This window comes from Tupaia chinensis, unplaced genomic scaffold (genome assembly GCF_000334495.1).
Source record: "Tupaia chinensis unplaced genomic scaffold, TupChi_1.0 Scaffold000532_1, whole genome shotgun sequence".
Taxonomy (NCBI): domain Eukaryota; kingdom Metazoa; phylum Chordata; class Mammalia; order Scandentia; family Tupaiidae; genus Tupaia; species Tupaia belangeri.
In genome coordinates, this window is record NW_006160045.1 from 7,648,738 (window position 1) to 7,659,609 (window position 10,872).

The 10,872-nt window shown below is 59.5% G+C and overlaps 1 protein-coding gene across 1 annotated transcript in view; it reads left to right on the forward strand.

The window, feature by feature from the left end:
* Positions 1–10,470, forward strand: part of ITPKB (inositol-trisphosphate 3-kinase B) — a gene marked incomplete at its 5' end in the record, with an annotated part of 109,360 nt that extends 98,890 nt beyond the window's left edge. Inside the window, 4 exons of the mRNA XM_027775204.1 lie at positions 4,516–4,720; positions 6,533–6,634; positions 8,262–8,333; positions 9,819–10,470. Of these exons, the coding sequence (XP_027631005.1) occupies positions 4,516–4,720; positions 6,533–6,634; positions 8,262–8,333; positions 9,819–10,034 (595 nt within the window). The remainder of the gene's footprint in view (positions 1–4,515; positions 4,721–6,532; positions 6,635–8,261; positions 8,334–9,818) is intronic.
* Between the last annotated feature and the right edge of the window lie 402 nt (positions 10,471–10,872).

A 10,872-nucleotide genomic window follows, 5' to 3' on the forward strand; every position in this document is an offset into this window, starting at 1 on the left:
GTGGCTGCGGGGGGAGGCCAGCCTCTCTTCTTTAGTGGGGTGGGGTGAGGCAGGAGCCAATGGCTGGTGAAGCCAGGAAAGGGGACCCTGGGTGGGTCCTAGTCTCCCCAGAAAGAGGGCAGAGAGACTTCCATCAGGTCAGGTGGGATTCCTCTGGGGGGCCCGTGGAGAGTCCCCGGGTAGGGAGATAGCAAATGCTGACTTCCTGTTACACGAGCTGCCAGGGCGAAGTGGTCTTAGTACTCCGGTGCCAGGAAGTGGAGCGAGAACATGTCGGTTTGGTGACAGACTTGTGTCTGCCTGTCGCCGTGAACGTATAAACGAGGGCGCCCAGGAGCTCACAAGGGTGGCCCATCCAGCAGTGGGGTGCTGAGGGGTGCAGGGAGAGCCCCAGAGGCTGGTGGCAGTTATTTGGCCTGTGTGTAGAATTGGCTACCACCCCCAGTTCCTGACTGTGGGGTCAGGCTCCCCTGACAGCTGCCCAGAGAGAGAAGCAGGAGAGGACCCAGGAGGGCAGAGGAGAAAGGGCGGGCAACACAGCAGGGAGCAGAGGGGCCCCCGTTCCAAGCTCAGCCCCTGCTTTGGTCACAGGGTGTTCTTCTCCCCTTTCCACTGGCAGCCCCTGCTTTCTGGAGTCACCTCTGTGTCCCCCTCACCATGGAGAAAGGTGGGGAGCCCTCTGAGTGCACCACACCCCCCTGGACAGCCAGACCCTGGCTGCAGATGCCCAGGCTGGACAGCCAGACACGGGGCTCCTCTAGGCCACAGAGGCCAGGCCAGGAGGAGCAGAGGTCAGAGCTGAAGCCTGTGTCTGCTTTGTGTGTGTGTTTATTTATTTAAATTTTTTAAAAAAATATTTATTTTATTTCATTTGTTATTATTTTTAAATTTGACCAGAGAGAGAGAGAAAGGGAAAGTGAGAGAGCAAGCTGCCAAGTCTGGGACTTGAACCGTGGTCGACCATGTGGGAATCCAGCACCTTTAACCACCACACCACCTACTAGCCCCTGCTTTGTGTGTTTAACTGGTTTACTTCTCATAAGGGATGCTTGAGAAAGAGGGGCGTGGATGAGTGTGTGTGTGTGTGTGTGTGTGTGTGTGTGTGAGACCAGAGACAAGCCCTAGAGAAGTGGGCCACACCAGCCAGATTCTCCTTCCTCCTCCTCCTGGGAGTCCTGCAGGCAGCGCCCCCTTGCTGTTGCCCCCAGGGCAGCGGTGGCAGAGGGAGGGTGAGCCCTACGTCTCAGCACACTGCCCGCTCCCTCTCTCCATGGGCCCTCACTGTCTCCAGCCCAGCAGGGCTGAGCAGGGGCATGGAGGAGATAGAACGTCCTTCTACAATCGCCGACGCTCTTCCACAGAGTCTTCCTGTCCCTGGAAAGCCTGCCCTGGAGCACCGGGACCCAAACAGCAGCAGGACTTAGCTGCCTACAGGGGCGGGGGTCTTTCAGGTCACAACCAGGACAAGTGAAAAATACTTCAACTGGTCTTCACTTGGACTGCAGCCAAAAAAGGATACCTACCCGAGGGATGTGTGGCCAGTCACTCCTGGGAGTCGGCTGCCCCAGGGATGCACTTCCCTAGGCCAAGCTTGGGGCTATACTGCCCCATGAACCTGCCTGCTGGAGGAGTGGCCCTGCCGCCCGCCCTGGGCTGCCCTCAGCCCCCTAGCTGTGGCTTCTGTCGTTGCATCCGAAGGCCCTTAGGAAAGACCTGGAGTGACCAGCAAGGCTGTGTGACACATGCACCCCAGTGCTGCTTAGGGATCCCAGAGGTGGAGGGAGGCGGATGGGAGAGCAGGACATGGCTGGGGGGAGAGGTCTCCCCAGAACCGGCGCTCACCCCTGCCCCATGTTTCCTGCAGGCACATCCTCAGGAGATCTGTGCTCATGTGCGGTGCCTCCGTTATCCCACTGCCTTCCCACAGCCGCCTGGAGTGGGCCGTGCCCCACTCCATGCAGGAAGACTCTGACACCCCGACGTTAAGTGCCTCACTAGGGCCGCACGGTGGCTCAGTGCAGGGCTGCGCCAGGCCCGTCCGACTGCAAATTCAACCTTTGCCACAACCTCACCATCCGGGGAGGCTCTGTGGGACCCAGCGCCTGTGTTATCTTTCTGGTATACAGGGTCAGTCCTAGCTGGCCTCTCCTGAGACCAGCAGTCATGGTCACCCCCATGGTGTGGCCTATCTTTGACAGAGGGAGGAGGCTGGAGCCCCTGACCACCTCAAACCCTACATCGCAGGACACGAGGGCTGGGACATGTCACAGAGAAGGGGCAGAAGGGCCAGTGAGCAAACCGCATGGGCCGTGGTGGGGGTAGGGGAGTGGCACTAAGGAAAAGGTCTGAGAATGTCCCTAGATTTGTGACTCGTCAGGCAGGTTGGAAGTATCTTTCTGACTCCAGACCAGGGCCGGGGAGTGGAGACCAGAGGTGGTCCCCAGCACCTCTGCCCTTTCGCGGCCATCATGGCTTTGGTCTGCCACCTAGTCTTGAGTCATCTCTTCACTCAGTTCTGTGATTGGTCTCCGCCCCACTGCATGGGCTGCAGCTTTGACCACACTGGCAGGGAGAGTCACGGGGGCATGTTCTGAGGCTTGCCTCCCCGCGGACTGCCGGCCCACCACCCAGCTGTGATCTTTTCAGGCACCTCTCCCCAGCTCCTTTCCTCACCTGGGGGTGTGCGATTCTGCCCACGTGGAGCTGCGAGGGCCTTTGTGGAGACAGGCCCATGTGAAAAGGGATTCGACACCGAGGGCTGCTTCCTGTTTAAGGAGCTCCTGAGAGCTCTTTGCAGAAGTGCAGCCGCCCACCCGCCCAGCAGGCCTCTGCAGCACACTCGGAAGCACTGGGCCCAGAGCCCTCCCCCAGCTTGGCTGCCCCGTGCCCTGCACACAGCACCCACACAGGTCCACATGCAGCCTGCTGTCCTTGCCCTGGCTCTGCACGTGTGCGTGTGCATGAGTGTGTCTGTATGTGCGTGTGTGCTTGTGCCTGCGTGGATGTGCCCAACCAAAAGCGAAGGACCTCCCCTTACCATCTTCATCATGTCTGGAAGGTTCTAAACAGGCCCACGTTCATACCCAGGGATTTGGGTTTTTTGTTTCCTCAGTGGTTTCTGAAAACGTATTGCTTTTAAGACATCATAGCTTTCTGTTCAGTGTATTCTGAGTCTCAAACCAGCAGCTTGGAGAAGGGGTGATGGGAAGTGGTAAAGCAAGGTCCGGGGGCACATGGGGAGAGTGGGGGCCAGGCAGAGGGCAGCTCTGTGGGCAGCTCCCACCCACAGGGCAAAAGGCAGAAAACTTCCCCATCCTGCAACCGACACTGCTGATCTCGGTCTCTGGGAGGGCTGTGGGCAGCGCCTGAGCCTGTCTGGGTGGGAGGAGGCTTCAAAGGGGAGCAGGGAAGAGAAGGAGCCCATTCCTGACTCACTCCCCTCCAGTTTGGAGATGGCGGGAGCTCAGGGCGCAGGGACTGGGAGTGTGTCCCAGCAGGTGACTAGCAATCAGCAGACCAGGGCCAGTGGGTCAGCCGTGGGTGCTCAGCCCTGTACTGTCCATGCCCCTGTTGCCTCTACCAATGTCTAGGTGGTCCCTGCCTGCCTGCATGGTGGGACCCACTCTCTCAGGCTCTTTGGGCTGGGGCTCAGGTGTGGCTCCAGCCTGGCGCAGAGGCTCAGCAGCCCCAGCCTTCTCCTCCCTCAGGGAATTCCCTGGAGCACTGGCCTGACCTTTGTACTCAGGAAGATTTCTTTTCTGGAAATACACTTAAGGGCAGGTCCAGCCTCTAGGCTGCCTCAGAGTGGGGGCCATGGTGGGGTTGGGGAGGCAGGATGAGTTCTCCAAACAAGTAGGTGCTACCTGTTGAAGCCCCCTCTGCAGGAAAGGGGCCCAGCTGGGGTCCTGGATGGACCCTGCCTTCAGCCCCCTTTCCCACACTCACCACAGCAGAATGGGCAGGACCAGGTACCCAGCTGCCCTGCCTCCCTCTTCCTTTTTCTCCTTTTTTAAGAGATTTTTGCTGTAGGGCACATGCACTCACTGGAAAGAGACAGAAAGCGAGGAATCACCCCTGGAGGCTAGCCATGCCGCAGTCCCTTCTCCTCCACTGTCCTTTCCTGATTTAGAGCACACACGCACATGCGCCCAGTGAGAGTTTCAAGCTGCCAGGTCTGAGACTCGAATGGCGGTGAGCCATGGGGTCGTCCAGCGCCTTAGCCACTATGCCACCTGCTGGCTCCTCCCTCTTCCTCCTGCTTGCCCTGGGGTGATCTCCCTGGGATGAGCTCCTGGGGCTTCGTTAGGCCTTCTGGGGGTCTTGGCATAAAAGTGTTCCAATCCAGTAAAGCCTCCCAGTTTTCCTTGGGTCAGAAGTGTCAGCCCTCCTGGACGAGTGGCCTTGACTCGGGGAGGCCAGGCTGTGTGGCCCCCAGGCAGGGCCTACATAGAGCCTGGGGACTGCGGCTGAGCTATGCTCCAGCCCACAGCCCTCATGGCCACCTCTCTCACCCAGGACCTACCTGGAGGAGGAGCTCACCAAGGCCCGGAAGAAGCCCAGCCTGCGGAAGGACATGTACCAGAAGATGATCGAGGTGGACCCCGAGGCCCCGACCGAGGAGGAGAAGGCACAGCGGGCTGTGACCAAGCCACGGTACATGCAGTGGAGGGAAACCATCAGCTCCACAGCCACCCTCGGCTTCAGGATTGAGGGCATCAAGGTGAGCCCCGCAGGGTGACCCAAGGCTGCCTAAGCCAGCCCGCTCTCAGGTGGCAGTGTGATAGGGGCCCCGGGGTCCTGACTGCTCTCAGTCCCTTCATAGGCTTGTAATGTCCTCCTGGCATAGTCCCAGGGCTGAGCGGCCGCCTGGGGACAGACATTTGGAAATACTGGCCTATTCCTCAGCCAGAGATGGCCATGTAGGGGACATGGGCCTTGGAGCAGAGGAGGCTGGCAGCCTGGCCCAGCTGGCAGCTGTCTACTGAGGACCAGTTATCCCAGCCGGTGTCGGACACTGAGAAGCCCAGACCGGAGCGAGCCTGCAGGCTGTCGGCGGGGAACGGGCCACTGTCCCGGGCCGCACACCAGGGCCGGCCGGGAGATGCAGGCAGTGGAGAGCACCTGCTGGCTGCCTCTGATGTCAGGGCCATCGCCCGCAGGACTGCCTCTCTCCTTACTCTGAGATCTCTGAGAAGGGTCTGAGAATGCTGTCCCTGACCACGGGCTCTGCACGTGCCCCTGACTGTGAGATTTGCCTGATGAGAGCCCCCCAGCCCCCCATGAGGTCTCAGGCAGCCATCGCTTCAGAGCAGAAGGTGCTCCTTGCAGGGTCCTCGGGCTTCCTGTCCTCTGTCCAGCCATGACTCGCAGTCTCCAGGCCAGCCCTGGAGCTGGGGTGGCGTGGTCCGGAGCCCTGACTCACCAGCGTGCTAGAGTGAGGGAAGTGCCATGCCAGCCTCCTTCCTGATGGCATGTAGATGTGAGTCCTGCAGTCGTCTTCGTTGCACTGCCCACGGTGGCATGCAGGGCAAGGTCCTCACCCTTCCCCAGGACAGCGCTGTGGGAGCTCCGGGCCGGCCGAGAGCCACCGGCCCCTTCCCTGTCTTCTAAAGCCAACCTTTCCCTCTCCTTGCCCCCCAGCTCTCAGATGGTGTGCAAATTTCACATTCCTCCTCCTCCTAACGCTCATTCTCCTTTTTCTGTCTGATGGAAACACCCACTTTCTCTCCACCTCTCCCTCTCAAGCAGGCTGTGCTCCTGGGCTCTGTTCACTTTCAGATAGAGGAATGGCTCTGCTCAGAGAGAAGCTGTCTTCACCACTTCCTTCCCCCACCCTAGCCCTCTTCCCAGAGAGGCCATGTGAAGAGGCCCACCAGCTCTGGGGCTCCAGGCTCTGACTCCCTACGCAGTGGCTGCTCCCTGCCCCAGGGTCCTGCCTGGTGTCTGAGGCAGCCGCGCTCGACCATAGCTTTACTCTCTACACTGGTGCCGGCGCTCCTAGTGAAACTAGTCTCCTTACCCTCTGGCCCTAAAGAGCAGATTTCCTCATGGGTGAGCAAAGCCCTCCACCCCAGCTGGCCTGGAACAGTCTGGATAGACAGTGCCCAGACCAAGACAATGGAGCAGGGTGAGCCAGAGAGCAGTATTCGATCCTGGCTTTCAGGGAACCTGTCATACGAGACCTCAGATTATAAAGGAAGTCCAGCTGAACTTGGGGGAGGGAGCCCTTCTCTCCTGTTCCCATTGAGGTACCTCTGGAAAGCAGAGACCTTTGCTGCTGCTGCAGCTTCCTGGCCCACGCTTCCATTCTTGGTGCAAAGGCCCTTCACACCTCCAGGCCTTTCCTGACGTTGCCGCGCCCTGCGCTGTGCCGTGCAGTTAACCATCCTGCTCCTGGATGTATCTGCCCCCTGGTCCCTCACGAGGGCACCTGGCCAGCCCCACTGAGCACACAGGCAGCCTGTGGCCATCTGGGGGTGAGCCAGCTCCTGCCTGCACTGACTCCTGCTTGGGTGGGTGTGGTTCTTCTCAGAAAGAAGATGGCTCCGTGAACCGAGACTTCAAGAAGACCAAGACAAGGGAGCAGGTCACGGAGGCCTTCAGAGAATTCACGAAAGGAAACCATAACATCCTGGTGAGTCAGGTGCTCCTGAAAAGGCGCTTGGACTGGCCAGGCAGGGACGGCCGTGCTTGCTCTGGAGAGTCTTGCCAGAGCAGCAGCGACCACGACTGCAGAGAAAACTCCAGCCCCAAACTTGCGCTTGGGAGGTAAAGAGGGCGTGATGAGTTGTCCCCAGCAGTTGGTGGGTAGACAGGATGCTTGGTGAACAACCGCCCTCCCGTGGCCATCAGCCTCACAGCCTCGGCATTGCCATCCCCAAGGGGAGTGGGATTTGCTGGAGGTTAGCAACCACTCTGGGCTAGACGTTCTGCTCAGTGCCCATCAGCCCCTGAGAGCAGCCCCGTGGTGTGGGTGGACAGTCTTGCGCTCATTTTACAGATGAGGAAACCGAGAGGCGAAGGGTGTAGGAGAGGGCAAAGCAGGGGTTCGCACCCCAGTCTGCCTGACGCAGGGCCAGATGGCTGCGGGGGCCCTGGCCGGGGCCAGGAGCTTTCGGTCACTGCACTTTCTGATGCTACCGGGCCTGGCCAGACCTCTACCCAGGCTATGAGGCTGAATGAGGAAAGTGTCCCCGGGGTCCCAGTGCCCTCCCAGCACGTACTAGCTGGCTGTCACTGAGCTGGGTGTGGGCAGTAGAAGTTCGTGACAAAGTGGAAGCAGCGGCCAGCAGGCTGGGACAGATGTCCTGCCCGCTGGATCAGAGCCCTGACCCTGCCAGCTGAGTTAGGGTGTGTTGTCCCACCACACCCCTAGTGCAAAGTGCCCTGTGGCACCCAGAGATTCAGGTGCACCCAGTATATGTGGCCTAGAGTCCCCAGGAGAGACACTTTCTGAACATGCCCCAGGGCTGCAGAGCAGGACAGTGAGCTGGACAGCGTTTTCTCCAAGGGCACTCAAGACCAGCCAGAACTGGGGGAGCTCTCTCCCTGTTCCAGCTGAGGAGGCTTCCCTGGGTCTCAGACAAGCTCCGCAGGCAGGGGGCATGCATCCGACTTGGTCATGGCTCAGGCTGTCTGGTTCCTGACAGCTGCCTGGGAGGCGTTCGGCCCTCAGCCATGCCTGCCACAGAGCGCACCGCTGAGACCGCTGAGGGGGTTATTCCTGGCATGGTCGCTCCAGAAGCTGCCTGGGCTGCCCTGCCGGGCTGTGTCACTGCTGTTCAGATGGGCAGTGAGGAGCCTGGTGGTGACACCCACAGAGGTGGCCCCTAAGAAGGATGGGGCACCCTGGGCGAGCATGGCTTCACCGAAGTTTCCAGGGCTCTGTGAAAGACCACGGGCGGAGACACTAACTCTGTCCTCCAAGGTCAGGGCACTGAAGTCTGTTCAGAAGACGCCATGGCAGCCGGCTCTTGTAAAGCTGGATAAACTAAACCCTTCTGGGAGCAGCCCCGAGAGGGCTGCATGTCACTCAGGACTGTCCCTGGCCACCTCTCCTGCTCACAGACAGTGGAGTGGAGACAGTGGGACCCGGAGTTGTACCCCGCTGTGTCGCTCCATGTTTGTCCTTGTAGATGAGGCTGGGTCAGCGATGGGGGTGTACGGCCCATCCACTTGGATTCCATGACTCCCATGAGGTCAGTGGGACTGACAATCTCTACCCCCCGGGGGTTTAACATTGGTTATGTTTCTTCTCCCAGGTCGCCTACCGGGACCGACTGAAGGCCATCCGAGCCACCCTAGAAGTTTCTCCCTTCTTCAAGTGCCATGAGGTAGAGATAGGACTTGTGCCCCTCAGACCAGTGGTCCTGGGGTACCTGGTGGGGTGTGTCTCTAGGCAGTGCCTTTGTGCAGATGATGCCCCTGCCCTCCCCAGGCCGACAGCGGGCCTCGCCCATGGATTCCATCCCCTCCTTGGCCTCGCTGAAGCCCCAGTGCCCCCGGACCCCAGCCCCTCCTAGGGCAGCTTGGCAAAAGGTCTTCATGCAGCAAGCCAGAGCCTCCCTTTGCTCAGGCCCACCTCCCCCTCCTGGAGGACAGGACACTGCCAGGCTGCCTGGCCCCAGGGCCGAGCCGAGGACTCTGTCCACAAGACCAGCCTTGGCTTCCCTGTGGCTGGGTGGTGGGATCTCGCTGCGTCCTTCTCCTGCCGCCTCAGGATTTGTCTCAGAGCTTCCCCTCCCTTCTTCAGCACTTCGTGTTTCATTTTTTGTTTTGCCATAGAGTGCGTGCTCTCTCTGGAGAGACAGAGAGGGAAAAGTGAGAAATCACCCCCCACACATACCCCTGGGAGGATGGCCATGCCACAATACCTTCTCCTCCATTCTCCTCCCAGGACTTCGGGCTTGTGCATGATATCAAGCTGCCAGGTCTGGGACTCAAACCGGAGTCAGCCATGTGAGAGTCCAGCACCTTAACCACTATGCCACCTGTTGACCCTAGCATCTTTGCTTTTATTTATTGGGAAACTTTTCGCTATACTCTTTCTGGAGTCTCCCTTGGAAACAGGTCAAATCCGCTGGAGCTTGTTTGCATCCACCTGGGAAGAGTGGGCCCTTCTCCACCTCCATATCTCCGTTTCCATGCCCCACGTTCCTGCCCTGCCTGGGCTCTGGGAGCTGTAATGTCACCTCTACCCCTCCACACTCCCGTGCCTCTGGTGGCCAAGGGGACATCTGGCAGCTGTGGCCATATTTGGGGAAGGGCCTTACTCCCATGCAGATGTTCTGACCTTGCCCCGGAGGGGAGGGCTGCTGCCTGCTGTCCCTGGGGGAACTAGGGCTTGGCCCAGGCCAGGTAGCCCCTGTCTACCCCGGCTCTGCAAGGGGGTGTGCAGGTGGGCTGGGGGTGCTGGGTGCACCCAGATAGCCCCCACAGACACAGACTTTCCCCTCCCTTGCACCAGAGCAGTCGCTCTGGGAGTCTGGGAAGAATCAAGGTCTAGGAGGGGAAAGGACGAGGCCCCAGGGTTCTGTTATGGTCTAGAACTAGTGGAGAGTGTGCAGGCCAGAGCTGGGGGGTAAAGGGGTGACTGTCATCCCAGACGCTGCCACCGCCTGCACACAGGGTGGCCGCGTTTCCAGAATGCGAAATTCTCTGTCTGCAGCCTGGGCACTATTGGATCAGCTTGGCTGCCCAGATGAGAATGGAATTGTGGCTCACGCCTCTCCTTGCCATGCAGGCCGCCAGCCTTTCCAGGTCCCCTCTGTGGTTGGTCACTCCAGCTACCCCCTCCTCCTTTTTCTGCCCCACTCCAGGTCATCGGCAGCTCCCTCCTCTTCATCCACGACAAGAAGGAGCAGGCCAAGGTGTGGATGATCGACTTTGGGAAGACCACGCCCTTGCCCGAGGGCCAGACCCTGCAGCACGACATCCCCTGGCAGGAAGGGAACCGGGAGGACGGCTACCTCTCCGGGCTGAACAACCTCATCGACATCCTGACGGAAATGTCCCAGGATGCCCCGCACGACTGAGGCTGCCCCTGCCACCTGGCTTCTCTTCCTCCCCCTTTGCTTCCCTTCTTTTAATTTCTCTTTCACTTCTCCCTGGGCTCCATCCCCAGAACTGACCCTCCTGAACTGCACTACAGAACACTTTGTAGAAGAGGAGATGGCATTTTCTAGTTGTTTCCCTAACTTGGGCGCTTGGAAGTGGCGTTTCCACTTCACTTTGTTAATAGAATCACCTGCTAGGAGAGGGGCCCCATCCTGGGCTCCACTTCCTGTAGAGGTCAATTGGGTTCAGAACTGGAGGGGAACCTAACATTTGAGCACTGCTTCTAGGAGACCCCCTAGAAAGCGCAAGCGTGGAAAGGCTACCTGTGGAGGCCTACTGCCCCCTGGTGGCTGCTGCCATCAGTGCTGCTACCCAGCACAGCCAGATAACTGCCCCATCTTCCCACCAGAGAGCCTGAGCAGCCCCAGTGCCCCCGGACCCCAGCCCCTCCTAGGGCAGCTTGGCAAAAGGTCTTCATGCAGCAAGCCAGAGCCTCCCTTTGCTCAGGCCCACCTCCCCCTCCTGGAGGACAGGACACTGCCAGGCTGCCTGGCCCCAGGGCCGAGCCGAGGACTCTGTCCACAAGACCAGCCTTGGCTTCCCTGTGGCTGGGTGGGGGGATCTCGCTGCGTCCTTCTCCTGCCGCCTCAGGATTTGTCTCAGAGCTTCCCCTCCCTTCTTCAGCACTTCGTGTTTCATTTTTTGTTTTGCCATAGAGTGCGTGCTCTCTCTGGAGAGACAGAGAGGGAAAAGTGAGAAATCACCCCCCACACATACCCCTGGGAGGATGGCCATGCCACAATACCTTCTCCTCCA